The sequence below is a fragment of the Caretta caretta genome, chromosome 2 (assembly GCF_965140235.1).
Source record: "Caretta caretta isolate rCarCar2 chromosome 2, rCarCar1.hap1, whole genome shotgun sequence".
Classification (NCBI taxonomy): domain Eukaryota; kingdom Metazoa; phylum Chordata; order Testudines; family Cheloniidae; genus Caretta; species Caretta caretta.
Window position 1 is genome coordinate 24,901,436 of NC_134207.1, and position 24,794 is coordinate 24,926,229.

At 43.3% G+C, this 24,794-nt stretch overlaps 1 protein-coding gene across 3 annotated transcripts in view; it reads right to left on the bottom strand.

Moving 5' to 3' along the window:
- COL14A1 (collagen type XIV alpha 1 chain) overlaps positions 1-22,655 on the bottom strand; it is a 171,493-nt gene extending 148,838 nt beyond the window's left edge. Inside the window, exons 1-4 of one of the 3 annotated variants that reach the window (XM_048841563.2) lie at positions 22,468-22,654; positions 17,133-17,243; positions 8,145-8,261; positions 3,774-3,917 (exon numbers count right to left, since the gene is read on the bottom strand). In XM_048841563.2, the coding sequence (XP_048697520.2) occupies positions 3,774-3,917; positions 8,145-8,261; positions 17,133-17,217 (346 nt within the window). In that variant the 5' untranslated portion in view covers positions 17,218-17,243; positions 22,468-22,654. Of the gene's footprint in view, positions 1-3,773; positions 3,918-8,144; positions 8,262-17,132; positions 17,244-22,467 lie in introns of all 3 variants that reach the window. The other 2 variants (XM_048841564.2, XM_048841565.2) reach the window with 2 other exon arrangements.
- Between the last annotated feature and the right edge of the window lie 2,139 nt (positions 22,656-24,794).

Here is a 24,794-nt window from a genome sequence, read left to right on the forward strand (position 1 = left end):
GATCAAAAGCCTCCTTGTGCTAGGCATTAACACATAGTAAGAGAGACTCTCACTGCCCCAAAGAGCTTACAAGATAAATAGACATGACAGGTGAAGGATAGAGAGGAAATATTATCCCTGTTTTGCAGAACTGAGACCAGAGATATTAAATAATTCACCCAAATTCCCAGACACTGCCTGTAACAGAGCCAGGAATTAAACATAGATCTGTTGAATCACAATCCAGTTCATAACCCCAGGACAATCCTTCCAATCTCTACAGTGCTGCACAGGGAGTAAGGGAGATACAAGTCTCCATTCTACAGTGTTGATACCTACATTGCAGGTTCCAGTGTGTGGGGGTAGTGGGTGGAGAGGGGAGCAGCCTCTGCAGGCCTGCTATCCTCTCACCCTCACCCCAGAGCAAATGGGAGGCAAGTGCATGAATCCTGGTGGAAAATAATTGGAGTCTTGACTTCTTCCCCAGCACACAATGGCCAGCACAGCTGTGTGGGGGCAGAGATGGGATGCTATCTTTGTCATGTCAATACCAATAGCAGATTACTTACCCCAGGAGCAAAGTGGGAGAACTGTGATTCAGAGACAATTCTCTCCTTTGTCTGCTCTTGGAATAGTGAATCCACACTCTACCCTTTACTCAGGGCAGACTGAGACCCTCATGAGCCAGCCCATGATTAGGTTATGCCGACCCTCGAGCTAGGGGTGTAACTTCCAGGTTGGGTAGACATACGTGCGCTAACTTTGATTGAGCTAGGACACTAAAAATAGAAGTATAGCTGCAGGGGCACAGGCAGTGGGATGAGGCAGATACTCCAGTATGTACCTAGGGTCCCAGGTAGGATTGTACTCAGGGCGACTAGCCCATACTGCCATATGCACTGCCATGGCTATGCTTCTATTTTTAGCACACTTGCTCAATCTGAACAATTCCATCTACCCGAGCCAGAAATTACACCTCCAGCTTGAAGTGTAGATGTACCCTAAGAACATCTGGACTCACATCTTACCCAGCCAAATCTTGCACTGAAGTGAAAGGGAGATATTGCCAGAGTACAAAAAAAAAAAGGGAGAGAAGGGGTTCAAAAGGGAGCTACATAGATTTATGGAAGATGGGTCCATCAATGGCTATTTGCCAGGATGGGGAGGGATGGTGTCCCTAGCCTCTGTTTGCCAGATGCTGGGATTGGGTGACAGGGGATGGATCACTTGATGATAGCCTGTCTGTTCATTCCCTTTGGGGCACCTGGCATTGGCCACTGTCAGAGGACAGGATACTGGGCTTGATGGATCTTTCGACTGACCCATTATGGCCGTTCTTATGTAAAGGACTTCATGATTTTGCCAATTGCAAGTGTTGCTTGAGTAAGGTCTGATTTGGCTTCAATAGCCACTGACTCCAGTGGCTGTTGAAGATGTCTACACACAAGACTGGTCTCCAAGTGGTGAACAGAGCACTAACATGAGAGACTTCTCACTAGAAGGCAAAAAAGCAAAGTAATTCTGGCAAAGAGCTGGCCATTCTTCTACAGAGACTACCCCTATGGAGTTGAAGACATTGTTAAAAATATTGCCTCTATAAAGCTTTAAAAGCCAAAAAAAAAATCATTCACATATTTGCAGGATGATGAAATTGAATCTATTAGTGCATCTGTTCAATCTACCTCTTTCAGACAAAACTCCATTACAAGGCCTTACTTATTTTATACCTTTTTATTCTACTGTGATTTGTAAGCTATCACATAAGAATTGCATACCTGATCATGTAAAAGAAAATATAAATTATCCCAAGAATAACAGACTACTGCAAGCTGTTAAGATTTCTGTAGGCTTGAAAAAAGAAAGACAAAAAACTTTGTACATTAACTAGAACTCAGAGTTTAAAATGCTGATGTGTTCAGTGTCCTGCTAGTCTCTCATGATTTTACTCTGGCCCTCCTTTCCCCTCCCCAAAAGCGCCTTGGAATAGTATAATCTTCCACAGTCCCAAGAATTAGTCATCACTTTGTCATGGGGGAAGAAAAAGCCATGAAAATGCAACATAAAAAAAGAAGGACTTGCATACACATTGTATCTGGCTTCATTCATACAGTCATTATACGGTCAAATGGCATCCAAGTCTCACTACAGCCAATGAAAACATGTTGCAGCTAAAGAAACAATATATTAAATAGATTGTAACCCCGGCATTCTAAAAATCAAGCTGCCAACTCTGCTTCTCCTGTGGAATACAGCCAGTTACGAACAACCACAGCTCATACTTTGGAAGCTTGAGTAGCCATTCTATAGGTTTTTCTTTAATGCTAAAGTAACCTGTGGTTTTGCAGGTTTTGCAACCAGTGGTATTTAAAATAATAAATACAGGCACTGGGGAATTCCGAGAAGGACTTGACATGGCCTCTACATCAAGTAATCAGCACTTGTTATCATGTGCTGGAGAGGAGAGGAGGGTGGTCTAGCAATTAGAACAGTGATTGGCAGACCCCATTACACGGTTAGAAACCTGAAGCACCAGCACCTCAGATACTAAAAATGTTCATACACGGTGTTTTGTAGGAAGGGGATTCAGGAAAAATTACTTCCCTACCCCCAGGCTATTTGGTCTTTGGTTCTGTGGACTAAATCTGTCCTGATCGGTCTTTAATTGAGTTCCAGGAGGGCTTGGCTACACTTAGAACGCTGCAGCTGCACTGCTGTAGCACTTCAGTGAAGACAGTACCTAGGCCACCGGAGGGGTTCTCCTGCCGGCCTAGGTACTCCATCTCCCCGAGAGGCGATAGCTAGGTAGATGGGAGAATTCTGCCATCAATCCAGCACCATCTACACTGGAGGTTAGTTTAGTTTAACTGAGTCACTTATGGGCATGGATCTTTCACACCCCTCAGAGACATAGTCATACTGACCTAATTTCCTAATGTAGATTAGGCCTGAGATGTCAATCAGGGCAGAAAGCTCACCTAACTAATCAACACACCCTCAGACAGAACACATTTATCCTTTTCTGTATATACACCGGACCCTCGCTAGAACGCGGGATTTGGGATCCATGTGTGGTACTGCGTTAACGCGGGGACCGCGTTAAAATGAATTGCAATTAAAGTAATTAAATTTGGGATCCATGGCCGCCACCGCATTATATGCGAATTCGCGCTATATAGACATGTGTTCTAGCGAGGGTCCGGTGTATTTGTTTGGGTTTTGCAGGATCATGTGCTGAACATATTAGGCCAGATTCTCAACAGATGTAAACTGACATAGCGCCATTAAACAGAGCTGTACTGACTTACACCAGCTGAGCATCTGGCCTATCATATGTTCAAAGTTTTAAGACTTACCCGTGGCTTCCCTGACCCCATTCTAAGAATTACACTGGAAATCCATGAAAAAGTGAAGAAATAAAAAAAGATATTCCTTTCATTTCCTCCCACTCACAATTCCCTTTTTATGAGTCATGGGCTATTTTCACAAGGGAAAGGAGAAAATTAAAGGAAATGTTAATAGCCCAAAGTTTTTAGTTTAGAATCCCTGCTACTAAGATTTCTTGCATGATGTCTGATAAAGCCAGACTTTGTATTACCAGGTGTACTCCACTGAAGTCAACAGACTTGCACCTTTTTACACCTGGCTGAAATTGGCTCTGTGTTCTCTATCGGTCTAAGTATTCATAACATGCTCATCTCTGTGGTATCTGAGTATACTGCACATATATAGATTGAAGAGGTATTTGGTAAGACAGTGCAATATGTGAGATATGATATATGCATACAGATACATACTTCTGAACTGCCCTTGTGCTGGCTTGCTCTCTTGGTCTTTATTGGATGCAATAATCTGAACTGCATAGCTTTGATCTGGAATAAGACCTTGAATAATTGCTTTGGTTGCACTGTTTTGAAGAGTTAGTTGATTGGTTTTTCCACCTGCAAGGAAACAAAAGGAGAAATAAAATCAGCGGCATAGTAAATAGTGAATGCTCTGATAAGGTAAATTACTACATTTTAAACAACTTAAACGTATACTTAAGCTACATTAAGTACGGTAATGACCAAAGTCCAGTCACTCATCACTGGTTGTCTGTTCCAAACCCTTGTCCCTTTGGAATGACACAGAGGACACCCCAGAAAAGCAGGGAGCCAGGTGGGCTGACATACTGTGTCCTTAAAAGGATGATCTCATGGGATGTACATTTTCTCCAAAACCTAACTTGAATAACAGGTAAGGCCTGGCTATGTACACACATGTGAAAGCATGCACGCATGCGCACGCACACACACACACACACACACACACACAGGAAAGGCCTACAGGAAATGGAGGTCCTGGAGAGGGGACAAAGTGAGACACAGGAGGGGAACTGGAAGGCCACCCTGGAAATTGAGCCATCTGAACTAGCAGAGACCTCTGTGGGCATTACTCTGTTCTGGAAGCAGTCCAGAGACTCATCCCCAACTGGGAATGTGGACATGAAATGAGAGGCTGGAGGAATAGGACATCATGAAGTAGACCTTGACTAGGAGTGAAAGGAGATGGCCAGGAGGTCTAGCTGGTATCGGCAGCATTCCAGAAGCTCTGAGGAGAAGTGTTGCAGTGACCCTGGGAGGCACAGATAATAGAATGAACTACTGGGAGGAAAGAGGGAGAGGAATTATTTAAACTCAGTACCAATGTGGACACAAGAACAAATGGATATAAACTGGCCACTAGGAAATTTAGATTAGAAATTAGACGAAGGTTTCTAACCATCAGAGGAGTGAAGTTTTGGAATAGCCTTCCGAGGGAAGTAGTGGGGGCAAGAGATCTATCTTGCTTTAAGATTAAACTCGATAAGTTTATGGAGGAGATGGTATGATGGGATAACATGGTTTTGGTAATTAAATATTCATGGTAAATAGGCCCAATGGCCTGTGATGGGTTTTTAGATGGGGTAAGATCCAAGTTACCCGGGAAAGAATTTTCTGTAGTATCTGGCTGATGAATCTTGCCCATATGCTCAGGGTTTAGCTGATCGCCATAGTTGGGGTCGGGAAGGAATTTTCCTCCAGGGCAGATTGGAAGGCCCTGGAGGTTTTTCGCCTTCCTCTGTAGCATGGGGCACGGGTCACTTGCTGGAGGATTCTCTGCTCCTTGAGGTCTTCAAACTACAATTTGAGGACTTCAATAGCACAGATATAGGTGTGAGGTCTTTTTTAGGAGTGGTGGGTGAAATTCTGTGGCCTGCATTGTGCAGGAGGTCAGACTAGATGATCATAATGGTCCCTTCTGGCCTAAATATCTATGAATCTATGAATCTATGAAAGCAGCTACTAGCTAACACCATGAACCGTGGAGAGTGGGAAAAATCTCTCCAGAGAAGCAGAGACTGCATTCACAAGCAGGGACAGTCCCAGAGTGCTGAAGCCAGAAGGACTGTGCTAGTGAAATGCAGAGGCCAGTGGGCCCAGTAAGACAGCCAGGAAGCCCAGCTCAAAGCCACTGTCAGGATCACATCTGGGATGTGGGCAGTCATGCCTAATGGTCAGAACCATGAGGGTGGCCAGATTAGAGCGGAGTCAAGCCGGAGTCAAGAATCAGGGCTCTGTGGGTGTATTTGAGACCAGAGCCACGGGTCAGAAGCCAAATGAAAGAGCCAATGGGGAGTTGGAGATGTAGTCAGGAAGTAGAGCCAGGGGTATTGAGGATGAGAAGGGAAGGAACTGGAAAGGGCACAAGAGTAGGCTGGATAGGAGCAGGCAGGGACTGGATGGGAGCAGGTACAGGAAGCAGGATCAAGCACAGCTGTGGCATGGGATGCATTGAGCAACAATAGATTTCTGGCTGCTACTGGCTCAAGTAGGAGTTTAAATCTGCCCTCCACCAGTCAGGAAGTGCAGTCAATCAGGCAGCCCCTGCCAGGTTCAGCTGTGCCCAGAGAGTTGCTTGGAGACTGACCCTGCTCTACCTGGATCCCTGACACCCACATGGAGAGAAGGGAAAAAAAGCAATTTGTAGTGAGTGGCAGCTATAGGTCTGTTCTTCTAATGAGGCCAAAGCAGAGCAACTGAAACAGGAAGGGGCAGTTTATAAGAGCAGGGAACTGAAGAACTGCAGGTAAGAAAAATCCAGTGCAGAAGTTAATCTGATCAAGCACACTTCAAGGGGCCAGCAGCTCTAAAAGAGTTTTGCTGCAACAAGACAGTCAACACATAGGAACTAGCTGCAGAAGAAGTCACAGTAGTTTTCAAGTGCCCTGGCTTAAAGGAATAGGAACCAGAAAAGGCTCTAAGAGGGGAGAGAGTCTTGCACAGGGTTAACTCAGCAGAGAAATGGATCATAGTGCAAAAGGATACAAACCAATGAGCACTGGACCCATGATCCGAGACACTAGGAATGAGGTGGGAGGAGCTACATATGGGGAACTAGCTGTGACACGGCTAGGCAGGTAATTGTGGGGAGGGAGGGAGTGAGCAGTCCATAAACTCAAAGCCTAAAAAGCAATTTTCAGCATGACTGAACCGTGAAGACTCATCTGGGATTTGAGTCTCCCACGATCAGTGGCAGGGTTCAAGCAGCTGGGAGTGAATTTCAAACTTTTTAAAATACTTAGGAAATAGTCCTCAAAGGACACATTAAAGGAGTTTGTTTTAGTTGTTAGGCAGAGGAAGGGAGTGGCCTAATAACTTTTCCCAAGCATGATCCAATAACCACTAACAAGGGCTCAGCAGCTGCATTTTGTGCATTTCACTACTCCTGCCTCAACCCATATGCAGGCTTTGAGTGCAGGGTGGTGGGCAGTAGGGCAAGAGGCACTGAAGTGGCACCAGCAGTGCGTCGTACTCAGCACTGCCCACCAGTGCTCACCACCCTCCCTTCTCCATCCTTTTGCTTACCACTACTAGACTGGGCCCTACTAAATCTACCACTGCTTTAACTGAACGTACAAACTATCCATATTGCAAACTACCTTGAGGATTAACATTTATTGGAGACCCTCTGCCGTCAGCGGACTGCCAAAGCATACCACATTCACACTATCAAAACTGCTTACACTCTTTTTCCTTTTGCTCATCTGACTCAGCGGCCATTCATTCCTTTGGAATTTAATACCTTTTCGCACAATAGCTGACTTAACTGCTTCATGTCACACACTGTTGCAACTTTTATTGGTTTGTGGTTTTTGGCACATTTGTATTGCTTTTATATATCACATGTCTGCTCATTTTAAGGTTGAAAGCCAGTGCAACAGTAGAATAGGGGGAGGAAAAAGAAAACTATCGCTTTCTCGTCAAGAAATTGCTACAGCTGTTCTTTTTCACTGTCCAATCTGTAAGCTACATTTTATTCTTCAAAGTAGATTATATATAAATGAAACAACAAAGTGCAAATGCAGTTTGTAGACCTCACATTTATAAATTTCAAATGAATACATTATAGTCTACATGTGATAGTTATTCTAAAATAACTAAGCTATAGTTTAGTTGTCTTGGTACTAGGAATAACAGTGTGGATATATTGCAAAAATTTGTTTTTGGTTTCTTCAGCAGCACAGTTTATGAACATTTACCCTCTCCTGATAGGGGGTCTGTTGGATAAGGGCTACATTAAGCATGACTAAAATATTATGCAGACTGGAGAAGTTCAGAATCCACTAGTTCAGAATCTCTTAGCTGCATTGACAATGAAGCTATAAAAAATTATGCCAGCTAAGGACCTGCCCCTCTGCCTTTTACTCACTTCCCTTGTTCTGACTGCCCAAAATTCCCATGGACATTCACAAAACTTCATCTACTGACTCTTTTGGGGCACTTGCTATTTCCCTGTATACGGCAAGCAGGACAGAGGAGGGAATGCTCACAGGGACAGCACCAGAGGTAGAGCTCGCTACCGATGATGAAGCACAGAAAGTATCAGTCAGTTGACTCCACCCCCTGGACACTCCAGACATCTGCATTCAGACTAGCCTCCAGCTGCAGTGTGGCAAGTTGGATTGATCTCCCTCCTGCTGGACAGCCAGAGCTCCGGGTTGTCCAGAGCCAGCTCAAAGTCCCCCAGCGTTGTGGAGTGAGCCCCAAAGCAATAGGCGGCTGCTTTCCTCCAGGTCACCATGACAGCATAATCACTGGACCTAAATGAACCAAATATGTCTATAGACAAATGTAAATATTTTTTACCTGAACTTGGAGTGACAAGAAGCTTAAATCCAGTAAATTTCCCTTTAGGGGCTTTCCATGAAATCTGTACACTGTCATGAGTGACTAGATTATACCTTAGTCTTGTTGGTGGAGCCACTGTAAGGAAAAAATAAAGAGATCTTACTGTACCATACAAAAAAAGTATTTATATTAATTTTTAAATAAATGTTAAAGAAAATACTTAGGCAAACACACGCACACAAGTTTGACAACACAAAGGATGCAAATTATTCTAAATGTCACATAAATCAGCTTATTAGTTTGTAAAATAATATTAATCCCCAAGGTGCCTTATTTCCCCCAAAGACATAGCCTTTAATTTACAGTGGGGAAAAAACCAAAACTACTGACTTTACAAAAGACAGAGACAAATGGTGTTAGATGTTAAGACTCTAGTTTAGCAAGCAAAGCTGGTTATACAAAATGCTCTTTGTTAATGTATAGGAACTAAAATTGATCTTCCTTCTTATTTGGCAATATGCCTTTCCTAGCTCTTATGCCAAATATCATGGGTTTTTCATTTAAGTCACTCAGGGCCAAGTTTTCAAAGACTTGTGTGGGCACAAATGTCCTTCTTGTATGTGTATTTTAGGTTGCAAGCAAGGGACAGGAAATAGCACATTTTTCAAAAGGGTGCGTGCAGAGCTGCAAAAATGGAGCATGCAAACTGGTTGGGTCATGGGCATGGCCTCAGTAGTTAATGCACATTCATCCTTATCAGAAACTAGAATTGTCCTGGGCCCCTCCACGGCTAACTTAGACGTATACAGGCTAACCAAGGTTCAGGCAAAGGCAATCCAGGCACTGTAGGTGAAGCCAGCCTCTACTGACTTGTGGATCATCAACTATAGTTCAACATAGTAGAAGTTGGAAAGGATGGAAACATGAAGGGATTGTGGGAGAAAGGGGTAGGTGGCATTTTAGGTGCCCAGGAACAAGCAGAAATTCCAGACCTGTGTGCTCTGAGGTGATCAGAGGAGCGGAGATGGCTGAAGAGAGGGAGGATGGCAAGGACTATCAGGGGCTCTTCACTTGAGTCAGCAAGGCAGTTGCATGCCTGGAATACTTTCCACTGTGTGCTTTTGGGCATGCAGCAGCAGTTATGGTACCGTACCGGTTCACTAGCTGACTCTAATATATTATTAGCATATGCCAGTGGTCTCCAACCTTTTTACGCCCAAGATCACTTTTTGAATTTAAGGGAAACCCAGGATCTACCCTGCCCCTTTCCTGAGGCCCTGTCCCTTCCCCAAAGCCCCACCCCACTCACTCCATCCTCCCCTCTCTCCATCACTCGCTCTCCCCCACCCTCACTCACTTTCACTGGGCTGGGGCATAGGGGTGGGGTGCACAAGGAGATGCGGGCTCTGGGCTGGGTTCACAGTGTGGGAGGGGGCTCTGGGATGAGCCTGGGGCAGGGAGTTGGGGTGCAGGAGCAGGTGAGGAGTGCAAGCTCTGGGAGGGAGTTTGGGTGCAGGAGGGGGCTCTGGACTGGGGCAGAGTGTTGGGGTGCAGGAGGGGGTGGAGTGCTGGCTCTGGGACGGGGGTCAGAGCTGGGGCAGAGTGTGTTGGTGCAGGAGGGGGTTCAGGGTGCAGGAGGGGGTTCAGGGTGCTGGCTCCAGGAGGGGGCTCAGGGCTGGGGTGCAGCCTCCCACCGGGCTGCACTTATCTCCGGCAGCTCCTGGTCGGCAGCACAGCATGGCTGCTGCTAAAGCAGGCTCCTTGCCTACCCAAGCCCCATGCTCCCAGAAGGAAGCAACGCACCCCTGCGGGGGGAGGGTGGCACATAGCTCCACACACTGCCCCTCTCTGCAAGCACTGCCCTCGCAGCTCCCATTGGTCGCAGCTCCCTATTCCCAGCCAATGGGAGCTGTGGGGGCGGTGCTTGCAGGCAGGAGCAGTGCATGGAGGGAGACCCCTGCCCTACTGCCCCTGGAGCCACACTGGCTGCTTCCGGGAGTGGCATGGGGCCGGTGCAGACAGGGAGCCTGTCTTAGGGAGATCGCGATCGAATGGGAGATCTTCTATAATCGACCACTCGATTGCGATCAACTGGTTGGTGACCACAGGCATATGCTATGGTCTTGTAATGAGTTGTGGTTGCCCAGCCCTGTATGTACAGCCTGAATGATGTGCTATTTATGAAAATTGTCCTACCAGGCACCTAGGCAAGGTAACAGTACAGGAGAATCAGCCCTAGTCTACACTGCAGAGTTAGTTCGATGCAAGGAAGCTTACACTGACCTAACCCTGTAAGCGTCTACACTAAAATGTCGCTCCCACCAGCGTAACTCACCTGCTACACCAACTTAATAATTCCACCTCCACAAGAGGCGTAGTGCTTAGGTCGATGTAATTAGGTCAATGCAGTGTCAGTGTAGACACTGTGTTATTTATATTGACTGTTTCTGGCATTCAGAAGCCTTCCCACAATGCCCCGCACTGTCAGTTAAATCGGTGCAAGCGCTCCTGGTGAGGACACGCACCACCAACACAAGGAACATAGTGTGGACATGCAAACATGATTTAATTACTGCAGTGGCCGTACATCGATATAACTTAGATCGACTTAATTTTCTAGCGTGCACATGCCTCTTCCTCTTGCTGAGGGTATTTTGCTAGCTCAAGGGCAGAGGTACCTGCTACCAAACTACACTAGTCCAAATGGTTTACTCCAACAATTGGTTCTGTCCTGCCTATAAAATTGAGCATACATCCCAAAGGCCTCTGTCTTCACAATTCCAGATGGATATGGCAGCAGAGGGCGGCTTCCTCCTGCCACTGCACAAATGGTTTCTAGACCTGAAGGCCCAGGATATACCACAGCAAACACCATGACTTAAAGATAGCATGTATCTTTTCTTTCTATTTTCTTTTAAGAAGTTTAATAATGTTTTAGTCTTTTTTTAGTTGTTGTTGGCCCAAACGTTGTTTCTGGTCCCAATTTCTACGATGAGCTAATATTTATCTTCTCCTGTGTTGTTTCTCGTTAAGATCCACAGACAGGTGTGATGAGTGCCAGAGCCCATGGAGATAAAGAGCTGCCAAGACACTCCCTCAGGCCTCACTAGTTCTCCCATTTCAGACAATGGAGCTTTGGCAATTTACACCAGCTGGCCAAGCATTTTTTGTGATTCATGGTCATATCATCTAGTATTTTTCCCCCCTATTTGTTGCTTTTCTAAGAGGTGATAAAAATACTAGCTGACTTTTCTTTCATGTTGGTTTTGTTTGTTGGTTCAATTGTTTCTCAGTGTTAACAATGCTGCAATGTTAGAAGTTATCAAAATGTTAATCAAAGTTTAATGGTAAAGCTTTACTTCCTGCTATTGAGTTGTATCCAGCTTATTAGTTAGAGGGGCCTATTCTAGCAGAGTACACCAGCCTCAGTTATACTCCAGCCTTAAGAGCCAGAGGCAGCAAGGGAATGTGGAAGAGCCAAGACCAGCTTAGTCACATCGCAGCTGCTCTCAGGACACTGGAATTCAAGGGAGAGAAAAGTCAGAGGGAGAGTGGGAAGTGAGAGGCACAGAGACAATGAGTGTCAAAACAGCCTGGCACCCTGAAGACACTTTTCAAAATCTCTGCAATGAGCATGCATACAAACTATGCGCTCATGGATGGTGGGCATGATCTGGACAGGCCTAATCTCCGGACTGTCTGTCCACCCCAGTGGGGCTTTAGAAAATAGGCATTATTAGATTCAGAAGAATGAGCAGCTAAAAGTATCATTGCACACATACAACTAGTTCTTTGAAAATTTGGTGCACGCTGTTTTGTGATTAAAAGATCAAATATGAAATATTGTGCTAGCCAAGATACTGCAAGAACATTCAGCATATTGTAATTGTAATAAAATAACTGAAGCTGTGGTAGAAGCTGTGGTAAAAGTTTTAAAGACCAGAAAGGTTGCAGGTATGGATTACAGTCTTTAATTCATTCTCAAGATTCATAATGATTTACACATAGCTCAAGGATAGAATCAGTCAGTGCTGAATGAACCTAGAGTGATGAATCATGAGTACCAGTTCATGAAAATATGTAATTCCAATTATTTACTTTTTCAAAGCAACCATAAATAATCTTTGGGAAACCAGCTGTAAGATTCACAGGGATCCAGTGGCTAAGCACCAAGAATACAAATGCCAGCCAAGTGTGTCCTATACCATTGCAAGGGAAAATGAGCTCTGAAGCCCCCTTTTCTCCCATGTGTGACCTAAAGATTAAAAGAGCACTTTCTAACAAAGCAGTGTAGCTCTGACCTACTTGTAATTAGCCATCATCAAATCAGGTAAACTTTTGGAGCCTCTACAAAACCAAAATGAAAAAGGAGTACTTGTGGCACCTTAGAAACTAACAAATTTATTTGAGCATGTCTGACAATAACAAGCAAAGAAGGACATAATCACCAGATGTGTTTGTGCTTTCTATACAGCTACAATATGATAGACTACAAGACTTGTGCCAGAATAATCTTTACATAACTAGCTGATCTTTGCTAACCACTTATTCATTTTTGTGTCTAAATGTGGGGTAGCATGGGGGGAGGACATTTCCAGCCAGTAATTAATCATAGGGAGAAAAGAAGAGTTGTTCACGAAACAGATATTTAACTATGTCTTAGTTATGCAAAGACTAGTGTTCTGGCACAGAGAAGTACATATAACTAAGGAAGTTAAATCTAATATTTGGACAAACACAACAAAATATTGATGGGAATTACTACGTGGTCACCAACCTGAAGAGGAAATCTTTATTTCTGAAGACCTTTATTGTCTGTGGAACAAAATTTCACTTCTTGCAGAAAGAAAAAAAAATGAATCCAAACTGAATCCGTTAACTGATAAAAATCAGTAGTGAGAGCTTGTTAAGGGGTTTTACAGGAATGAGCAAATGAATGGCTGTCAGCAACATTCAAGCAATCACCCAAAAAGAGACTAAAGACAAGTTCAAGGCCTTGGTTTATGCAGCTACATAGAAGTTAGCTATTTTTGTTAGTGCTCCAGATACATTATTCTTGAGGACAAACAGGAAAACAAAGCTTTGAAATACTCAGTATTCTAAAAGGAGGACAAAAATTCTCAAGTATATAGCTGTCAAACTGTATAAAGCTGGCAATACTAGTTGCACTTGCTAGAATCTAATTTTATATTGTTATAAAAATAAAAAAAATGGATTAAATTGAACAAATTAATATTCCACCAAAATTATCTAGCATATACATTAGCAGCATATGGAAATTCTCACAACATGAAGTACAATCACCATCTTGTATATGTAAAAGCAAATTCTTAAATTAACACCCCAATTATTGAACGGATAAATGGGAACTCTAATGAGAGCAGACATATTTTCCTTAGTTGTGATGGTTTATTAACCAGTGTTGTTTTGCTGGGAGTAAATTTTTCATTATTTTAATAGACTGGACAAGAAGCTCCAATATTTTTAAAGTAACTTTATCTGTTGAGCAAGAAAAAAAAAATTCCAAACTAAATGTGAGGGAGTAATTAAAATATTGAGTGAAAGCAGAGGGATAATAAAGGATTTGGAAGGCAGCTAGTAAATGCATCACATCAAACTGGGAGCTCAACAAATGAAAAGGATTAAAACATTAAAATCTGAAAGTTACATTTTAAGTTATCAGTGACCAACAAATAATAATAATTGGATAATTCATGAGCAAGATGGTGGAATGACTCAGCAGAAAACAATCTCACTCAGCAGGGTCTGTGTCTCAAAGGATAACATTCATAACTAGAAAGTAATATAAATTAATGTGTGGAAAAGGGATCACAGGATTGGAATAAAACCTCAAATGTGAAACTAGACCTTCCCAAACATATTCTCTCTTTCTCCTAAGGAATCAATTTATAGTTCTTCCCCAAAGCGCTTGTGCAAGATGAAACTAACCCCCTATTTTTCCTGCACCTTGTTACAATGTGTTATTTCTTTAATCGCTCAAACATACTATATCATTTATAGTTAGCCAGCTGTTACAAGGAGGAGGAAGTAAATCGTTTATTGCAAAGGGAAAAAGGAAAAACTTTGTCAACAAAGGCCAAAAGGAGAGATTCAGAGGACATGTTACTACTTTAAACGTAGCAAAAGAATATTCTCAACTCATACTCCACAGGCTACGGATCCATATACCCCATGATTCAATAATATGATGGTGCGGCCTACATTTTCTGAGACCTGCATTTGATTTTAGTGTGCAATTTATGTCCACTGCTAACATATGACTGATTTAAAAAACAAACAAACTAACCTCATTTAAAATGTTTGATTTTCAAAGCAATTTAGGGGATTTAAACACACCTTCCACTGAGTTTACTTTTAGATGTATCTGAATCCCCAAAACAGTTTTGAAAATCTGAACCATATGTAGTGACAATCAGGTCCAGACACCCCACAGGGAGAACAGGGGGTCTGGACCCCTCAAGAATAAGCAATTGAATCAACTGATTGTATAGAATATTACCGCACTATTAAAAAAAGTGTAATCAAGTATGGTGTCCTATAAAAACCGGTGACACACTGGTCCCGAAAATCATTGTGTGATGGATGGATGAGTTGTGTACAAAGAGTTACATGTGTGTGCTGGAGATATGTTCTTAAAATGTGTTTGGGAGGCAGTGCATAAACCCAGCATGTGCTAGACAAAAGAATGTGGATTTATTTGTCTGACTGACTTGACTGCAGGCAGAGGACAATAAAAGTACATTTACATATATGGTAAACAAAGCCATCAAGTTAACAAGTGAGGGGAGAAGACAGTTTAGCAATTGCTCTGGGGACAGAATCTGCACCCTAGAAAGCCTTCCTGGCTCTTGAGGCAGTGACAATAGACTTTGGGTAACATAAGGGGAGCAAAATGACATTTTAGTTATCCACTGCTTAGGGGACATGGGGAAAAAGCACCTTGTGATCCTGAGAAAGTTGGATCCCCTGGCCAGAAAGGCTAGAGATGCTGTTAACTTTAAGTAAATAAGCAAACTGCATAGGCAAAAATTTTAACTAACTAAAATTAAGTTTTAGTCACTAGATAGTATGTTTTATTTTGTTTGTAACCAAACTGGTCTCTTTTTCTCTTGTTCAATATCACTTAAATCTCTGTTCTTTGTTAATAAACTTATTTTTAGTTTTACTATAAAGTATCTACGGTATCCAAGTGCAGTTATATTAAAATGAAGTGTGAGTCTTCAGCTAACCTAACAGCCTGGTGTGTGCACTGTCTCTTGGAAGGCTGTGAACTTAATAAGTTCTGTGAGTGCCCAGTGAGAGGGACTGGACACCGCAGAGAGATGTCTCGGGAGGAACTGGGGTTCACTGATGGTTGCCTGCAGGCAAGGTTTAGACTGGCAGAGTCCCGAGGAGTTTGTTGGCAATGCAGAGAGGCTGGAGTGTCAGGGAGCTGACACATATCTTAGCAGCAGCAAAGCTCTCAACTTGCTGAGGCAGAAGAGTAACACAATGGCTTACAGTTCTGGGAGTCCTGAGCTGAATGTCACATATGTGTCAAGTGTAAGATATACAGACACATATATAATCATGTGCTTCACTTCGACTCATTAAGTCACAAGCATTTGGAGGCTAAATTTCTGTTTAGAATAGGTGCACAGAGGTAGTAGAAAGGCACAGTGAACCCCCTTCCTCTACAATAAATACTACAGCTAATATTCCCCACATTCTGGGAAGTTTGGTTAGTGCACCTAATGATGTTCCATAGCCCGAAGGGGGCATGGTCCCCCCAAGGAGAAGCACCGGAATGGGAGGGGCTAGGGGGCCATGGCTCTCCCACTTTTTAATGGCCGTAAGGGTAAGCAACTGGGGAAAGAGGGTGAAGAGGAGTGAGTGGGCGGGGGGGCGAGGCTTGAGGAAAAGGGACAGTGCGTGGTCAGGGGCTTGGAGAGAAAGGGCAGCACAAGGGCAGGGACATGGTTTGGGTGCCTGTAGCCCCCCCGGATTTAGGGCTCTTCCACGGCTCCTGCCCCCAAGCAGTCAGCCAGCATCAAAGACCATTTGCAGATTGAGCAATGTCAGTAGCAGTATATGCATCTGTTAAGCATGCTCTTCCTGTGACCCCAGAGCCATTTCTGCTTGTAACTATCCTCTGGAGATAGAAAACCTAGGCACCTCTGCCTATCCACCGACTGTTTTCATGCATAAACATACAACCCAACACTCCTTTCAGTGGGAAAGAGAGGGCCAAATTCCACTCTGTTATGCCTGTGCAACCTCAACTGAAGTCAAGGGGGTTGCATGAGCATAGCCAAGAGCAGAACTGGTCCTATTCTTTCGTGCTTTCAAAGCAAAGGTTGGTTTGGAAGGAAAACACACTAGGACAGACTTGAGACCACTGTCAAGACCACACAGGATCATTTTTAAGCTTAGCAATACCAACAGTATATTTTTAAATAGTAATACATAAGATATAGACACAATGCAAACAAAAAGGGGTGCATGAACAATCATGACACTTGGCAGCCCAGGGCAGCAGGGCCTCATACCACCCTATATAATGTAATGATGGTATTAGCTACAGTTCCAACAAAGCAGCAATATGTATTCCATGCAAGTTCAGTGTCCCACTGCAGAATGATCATTCCCCCACAAATGCATTTGCTTAAAAAGTAGTAACATCAATATTTTATAGCTACATTTAAGTAAACAGAATGAAGTTTTTTCCTATAACCCCATTTTCAGACATTTTAACTATACAGATAAATAAGAGCAACCTTCCTCCTAAGACACTTCAGTTCAGAGAACGTGTGAAAATGAGTCAGGAAGAGCTAGACCCCGATGATGTTCCCTTTGAAGTCACGGCAAAACTCCCATTGGTGTCAATAATGCTGTACTATCCCCTTAGCAAAGGGAAAACACTATTGCATATGTAAAAGGGGAAACCCACTTCTGCACATCAGAGTGATCTAATGAAAAAGCACTGCTGTCTTATATATCAATTACCTTGACCCTGAACATGACTGATGAGATGTACTGCCAAAAAAGCCAAGAGGAACCAGCTGTGTATCTTGTATCGACAAACCTTCATCCTGGATACACGTAGTATCAGCAAGTCTGAAAACATACAGAACAGAAATATTTATCAAGCCTGTAAACCTAGAACATTCACTTAAATGAAAAATCAAGGGTCAAGTCATGGTTCCATCATATCAATTAGAGTTTTGGCATTGACTTCAAATGGGACCAGGATTTCACCCACAAACTCTGGTTAGTAACTAAAGCACTTTTCCTTGGGAAAGGCTGAGGAATTATTTGAGCATTTATTTCACTCTCCAAAGTTGCATTCTGACAAAGCAACAGCCAATCTCCAAATCTTGTCAGGAAAAGGGTTGGAGCCTATGAAGTTAAAAGCTGAGGACAATTTTTTCAAAAGTGCCCCAATTTCAGGTGCTGAATCCCTTTGGAAATCTGCTTCATATCCTTTGTGGAGCAGACAGGGAGAGTGTTGGGAACAGAAACTGCTATAATGACAAAATAAAACCTCTCTTGTTCCAAAATGAGCTTTAAAAAAAAAAGAGAGAGAGAGACACACACACAACGGTGTCCTAACTGAGCATCCCTATGAATGTCAGGCCATGTAATATGGACCAATGCTGCCCAGACAGAGTATCAAGGCATCTGAAAGAAGGATTCTATGACCACAAATACAGTAATAATTACAATTTAATATCTGCTTTGCATCCACTCCTCTGAAAGTGATTCCTTTAACAATAGGATCATGGGGTAACAGGTTTATGGTCTATAATGGCTTCACAAATGTGCACAGTTTATAAGTAAATAGATGGATTTTCCTAATTGCCAGACCTGCAAACTCAGCCAGGAACCCATTTATCAGTGCATTTACTGTTTAACTGACGTGTGCTCTTCTAGTAAGGGGGTAAAAATTGCACAGTCAATTTAGTTAACAATTCTGCCGATGAGTCACAATCCAGTTCACTCTCCCATAGCCCTGGAGAAGCCACTGAGCCAATTCTCTTCTACTGAAGTTTTTAATACCACTTTTATCACTCAAGTATCTGATAATTGGGGTAAAAGATCATTTTGTCACTAAAGCAAGCAGATATGGCTCAGAATACACACTGGGAATAGACCATTTTTGTACAGTCACTTTTTATTTTAAAGTGTTGACATGGTTAGAAGAGACTTGCTTTGAAATACACTTAAACAATATGAATTCATCATCTGAACTTGGCCCATATACAATTTATACTATTACAATTGTTGAATAATTGTAACCCCTCTCATAAATAAAAAATAGCAAATTCTTGATTATATTTAATTGTTTATCAAATATTTATAAAGGCACAGATTTAGAAACAACTTTGATATATATGTTCTGCTTTGCAACTTCCTCCTCTCTGCTTCCCACCTCACTCCTCTACAATCTCCCCATAGTACCACCAATAAAAAAACCCCACAAACAAACACAAACTTCCTGGTGACCTGTACTGAGTGGGTCACTCCCCTCTTCGACTCTCTTAGCTAACTCCCTTTCACATTAAAGCTCCTCACCCTCACAGTTGTACTGTGGCCTACCTTTGATCTCACTCTTTACCACTCTTCTTCATTACCTAACTCCCTCCCCTTTGCCAACACCTAAGAACATAAAAATAGCCACCCTGGGTCAGATCAATGGTCTATCTAACCCAATAGTCGGTCTTCTGACAGTTGCCAATGACAGGTGCTTTAAAAGGAATGACCAGAACAGGGCAACTATTGAGTGATCCATCCCGTCATCCAGTCCCAACTTCTGTCAGTTGGAGACTTAGGGACACCCAGAGCATGGGGTTGCATCCCTAACCATCTTGGCTACTAGCCATTGGTGAACCTGTTCTATATAAAATATCTAATTAATTTTGGACCACCATGTTATTTCATTGGCAATCAATTAACTTTAGTTAGACTAGGACCAAAACCTCTAGTCTAGACAAGTTTCAGAGCTTTGATTTGTCCTCTTCATATATCCCAATCTTGCAAACACTTTCTTCAAAAGGGATTGTGGCTAGTGAATGCTATGCCTGATAGCCTTTGCAAGGTCATACCATTAGCTCAGCATGACAGTTTTTGTACTGCATTAACTATATCGGTTTAGAAACAGATACAGTCTAACGTCAGTACTGGGCAAATTAGCTGAAACAATAGTAAAGAAAGGAATTGTCAGATACATAGAAGAACATAAATTGTTGGGCAAAAGTCAACCTGGTTACTGTAAATGGAAATCATGTCTTACTAATCTATTAGAGTTCTTTGAAGGGGTCAACAAAATGTTGACAAGGGGGATCCAGTGGACATAGTGTACTTAGATTTCCAGAAAGCCTTTGACAAGGTCCCTCACCAAAGGCTCTTAAGTAAATTAAGTTGTCATGGGATAAGAGGGAAGATCCTTTCATGGATTGAGAACGGTTTAAAAGACAGGGAACAAAGGGTAGGAATAAATGGTAAATTTTCAGAATGGAGAGGGGTAACTAGTGGCGTTTCCAAAGGGTCAGTTCTGGGACCAATCCTATTCAACTTATTCATAAATGATCTGGAGAAAGAGGTAAACAGTGAGGTGGCAAAGTTTGCAGACGATACTAAACTGCTCAAGATAGTTAAGACCAAAGCAAACCATGAAGAACTTCAAAAAGATCTCACAAAACTAAGTGACTGGGCAACAAAATGGCAAATGAAATTTAATGTGGATAAATGTAAAGTAATGCACATTGGAAAAAATAACCCCAGCTATACATACGATATGATGGGAGCTAATTTAGCTACAGCTAATCAGGAAAGAGATCTTGGAGTCATTGTGGATAGTTCTCTGAAGACGTCCATGCAGTGCGCAGCGGCAGTCAAAAAAGCAAACAGGATGTTAGGAATCATTTAAAAGGGGATAGAGAATAAGACAGAGAATATCTTCTAGGCCTTATATAAATCCATGGTACGCTCACATCTTGAATACTGTGTACAGATGTGGTCTCCTCATCTCAAAAAAGATATACTGACAATAGAAAAGGTTCAGAGAAGGGCAACTAAAATGATTAGGGGGTTGGAACAGGTCCCATATGAGGAGAGATTAAAGAGGCTAGGACTTTTCAACTTGGAAAAGAGGAGACTAAAGGGAGATATGATAGAGATATATAAAACCATGAGTGATGTGGAGAAAGTGAATAAGAAAAAGTTATTTACTTGTTCCCATAATATAAGAACTAGGGGCCACCAAATGAAATTAATGGGCAGCAGCTTTAAAACAAATAAAAGGACGTTCTTCTTTACACAGTGCACAGTCAACCTGTGGAACTCCTTGCCTGAGGAGGTTGTGAAGGCTAGGACTATAACAGGGTTTAAAAGAGAACTAGATAAATTCATGGAGGTTATGTTCATTAATGGCTATTAGCCAGGCTAAGTAAGGAATGGTGTCCCTAGCCTCTGTTTGTCAGAGGGTTGAGATGGATGGCAGGAGAGAGATCACTTGATCATTACCTGTTGGTTCACTCCCTCTGGGACACCCGGCATTGGCCACTGTCAGCAGACAGGATACTGGGCTGGATGGACCTTTGGTCTGACCCAGTATGGCCATTCTTAGGATCTTATGTTCTTAGTTAAAGCAGTACAACCCCCTCGGGTGTGGATGCAGGTATACAGGTTCCTATATGGATATAATTTCCATTCTGTACCAATATAAGCACCTCTATGCCAGCATAGCAGTGTCCACACTAGAATCATAGAATATCAGGGTTGGAAGAGACCTCAGGAGGTCATCTAGTCCAATCCCCTGCCCAAAGCAGGACCAACACCAACTAAATCATCCCAGCCAGGGCTTTGTCAAGCCAGGCCTTAAAAACCTCTAAGGAAGGAGATTCCACCACCTCCCTAGGGAACCCACTCCAGGGCTTCACCACCTAGGCAGTTGTTAAAGCTGTACTGGAACTGTGTTCAGACAAGCTTACACTGTAAGCGCCTCAAGCCAGGGACACAGTCTGCTCTGTGATTTAGACAGCAATGGGCATGCTGTCAGCACTCAGCAAATAACTGGAGGATAATAAAGTACCAGCTCCTAGCTAAAAACCGGACTGTGAAATGTGTGGCAGTTGGGATCAGGCCCAATCCGAAATGAACAGGTACCAGGAAGCTAAAGGGTGATTTCAGTAGCCTGCATAGACCAGGGATTATTATTGGGAAATAATGCAACGCAGCATCAATCCACACACAACGCGGATTTCTCTGCTCACGTTGCCCCCAGCGCACAGGCCGGATCCTTGTTACTGCTGAGGGCCGACTAAAGGCGAGGCCAAGGGCTCGGGGAAAGTAACTGCGCCCCGGAGCGGCGAGTGGAGCAAGCCCCTTACCCCTGGCTCCTGCCGGGGCGCTCAGACGGCTTTGGTGTTCGCTGTTTCCGGCCTCCCCCCCAGCCCAGCCCGCCCCCGGGTGTCTGCGGGCTGACTCGCTTCACGTGTCACCCCTCCGGGGAGGTGTTCTTGGCAAACCTATAGGGAGGGGGCGTCTCTGCGGAGGCTAGGCAGTCCCGCAGCAGTCGCCCCCGGGCGGGGCTGCGGATCCCCGTGGAATGGGTGGCCCCGGGGTGCAAACTCCTCTCTGCAGAGCTCCGGCACGATGGAAAACGGCACCGAGGGCGGGCGTGTGTTTCCTCCCTGTGCGGAGCTCGGCAAAGGAGCGGGCGGGCGGGGGGGGGGATCCCTGGCAAAGCCTCTGATCTCCTATCAGCGCCCTCTGGAGACCGAGGAGACACCCCTCGATTACAGGCGAACCCCGGCGAGGAACTGCGAGCGCACGCCCAGGCGGACAAGTCACAAAACCCGGGCGTGGGGGGACGAAGGACAGTAAAGTCTGTGTCGTGCCGGTCAGCCCTGGGGAGCTGGTGCACCCGGCCGGCGAGGAAGTGAAGCCCTGGGAGAGCCAGAGACACTGATACAGGATGCCACGTTTTGCAGAAGATTCTATGGATTTTTCTTTTCCATTTCAGCCCCCTTTCGCCTAAGGCTTCCCCGCGCCACTCACCTACAGCTTCCTCTCCTGGCTGGCAAGCCATCAATCAATCACATCCACCACCCATCACTGACTCTTTCAGGTGCCACAAGTACTCCTTTTCTTTTTGACTCTTTCCTGCTTCTCCTTTGCTTATGGCCAACAAAAGTCTGAATTTTGCAGGTGGCAGATAATTATCATGATCAGTATCAACTCGGGTTGTTACCCTAGGTATTGTACAAGAGTCATCAGCTTTTAAACTACCTCCCCCCGCAAATGTAAAAAAAGTGTGACAAAATAAAATCAAACAGACCTTTGTAGTCATGAGTGGTTTAGTTGCTTGGCGAGGAAGCGTAGCTTTGCCTGGGAGAAATCACCCTTTGCTAATACACACTCCTTCTTTCCCTCCTTAATGTGGGTGTTACTCTGCCTCTAAAAGTTTCTTTCCACCCTCCAGCTGCTAGTTCCTTCACAGCATGATCTGATAAGAAGAAAGGGTAGAGAAACAAGGGAGCCAATTATAAAGCAGAAGGTGGAAGGAAGAGGAAAAAGAGGAGGGGGGGGCTGAAGAGTCACTGATATCCAGCCAACCCCTCCCCAGCCAGCTCTAACTCAGGATTTCAGAGAATGAATCCTTGGACTGGTGCAATTCCAGGTGTATACTGGAAATCTGAACTGAAGGGAATTTAGCCTTTTAATTTAAAGGAAACATTAGATGCTGTTGGGGGAATGGCATTAAAAGTACATTTTGGGGGTGGAGCTCAAGCAACCCTATTTTTTCCCAAGTACTGTAGTTTTCATTGTGTCAATTATATGATGCCTCTTCCTTTGTGTTTTGTTTCCTTTCAATTTACATTTCCTTCCCCCAAAGTTACTGCTGTAGATTTAAATAATAATTTTAAAAGATGCCTAATCAAGACTTGAGGTGCCCTAATACATCATTCATAATACAATAAGTTTCCTGTGCTATTTGGAATCCAAATGGTCTTGGCACATGTTATAATTCAGATCTAGACAAGCCATTTGGCAAATAGGCCTCCTGAACACCTTAGTCATGGTCTGTCTATGGCCCTAGGATTGGTCCTGCAGACTCATTCACAAGTCATTTTATGGGCAGGAATATTTTCTCTGAGCTATAATTGCTTCAGAGGGGAGTTCTTTAATTCACTCCCTTTCAAAATCATATTGCATAGCAAATGTTAAAAATATTCAAAGGGAAAATACCAAAATGTGGGGATTTTATTCTTGTTATACCCTTAGACTTTCTATTATATCCCATATAGACTTCTATCCATTATGGTCATTTCTTTGTATTCTGCTACATTGTGGGACGTGCAATAGCTAACACTTTGTGCCACTTGAGAAAAAAGCCCCCTGCATTATGTGAGCCCTCTAAAGCAATAATGTGACAGTGCCCTGGGTTGCAGTCACTGTCCCAAAGAATATCATAACTTCAGCCACTAAACCACTTGTGCAGCAGGGGGGAAAGTATACAGGAGAAGGGGAGGGAGATGGGCCGATCTAGTAATAGATCCCTGAAGCCTTTGTAAAGGTGGTGAGAGAAATCAACCCAGTTTATGCTTGGTTGCAGCTTCGTGTGCAGTCCATAATAAAGTTGGAGCTCATTTGAAGGCACTTCAAGGAGCAAAGTCTGGCTCTCTTTAATAAATAAATAAATAAAATAAAAATATCTGGTAGCAGGCAAAATGCATGAGCACCACCATGTGGCTGCATCCAGCCAGGTTCCTGTACTAAGTAGCCATGAGAGCAAATGTCACCTATCATACCAATGACTAAACATTGGAACAGCCTGTGAACAAATCTACACTTCAATTGTAAGCCACCTATCTACAGCAGAAATAGTTTTTAAAAAATCCCTTCCATGTGTACAAAGCATCTATTTTAAAGGAACACTACCACGTTAAAAAGGATGGATCTGCTTCTGACCTCACACAGGTTTTTTATTGCATAACTCCATTGGCTTTATTTATAATAATCTCTCTTCCTGATTTACACCCCTGTATGTGCAATTAAAACCAAGCCCCCCCCCCTTCTCTTTTTATTTGTTTTTTAGAATTAGTGTTCATTGTTTACACTTCACTATGCTTGGTCAGTGAAACACCACAGAATAGCAGAGTCACAACAGAGCTGGCTGTTTGAGTTTCTAGAACTAGTTGAGCATTTACGCTATTTAAAAACTGCTTTTACTGAAAATTTCTCTTCATTTTAGGTTTTGTAAAACCCTTTGAAAATAAAACAAGTATTGGGCCATAGCGTGCCTACCCTATATGCAAATGCATGTAAACATGTCCACTGTTGACATATGAACAAAATTCTTAATTGACTGTCACTATTGACGCAAACAACCTGTTTACACTGAGGTCCAAACTTGCTTCCACTGAAGTCAATGGGAGTTTTAATGAGAGCAGGATTGGACCCTAGGTCTTTATCTTCAGCTTGTGTAAATTGGCCAAGCTTCATTGATTTCAAAGGAGCAGAGCAATACCAATTTACACCAGCTGACGATCTAGCCCATTATTTCAAAGCTATTCTTTGAACACGCTTTGCTTGGACAGTATGGATCATACAAAATATATGGGAGTTTTTAAAAACCAGAGTTAGAAATGGGTCCACACGATG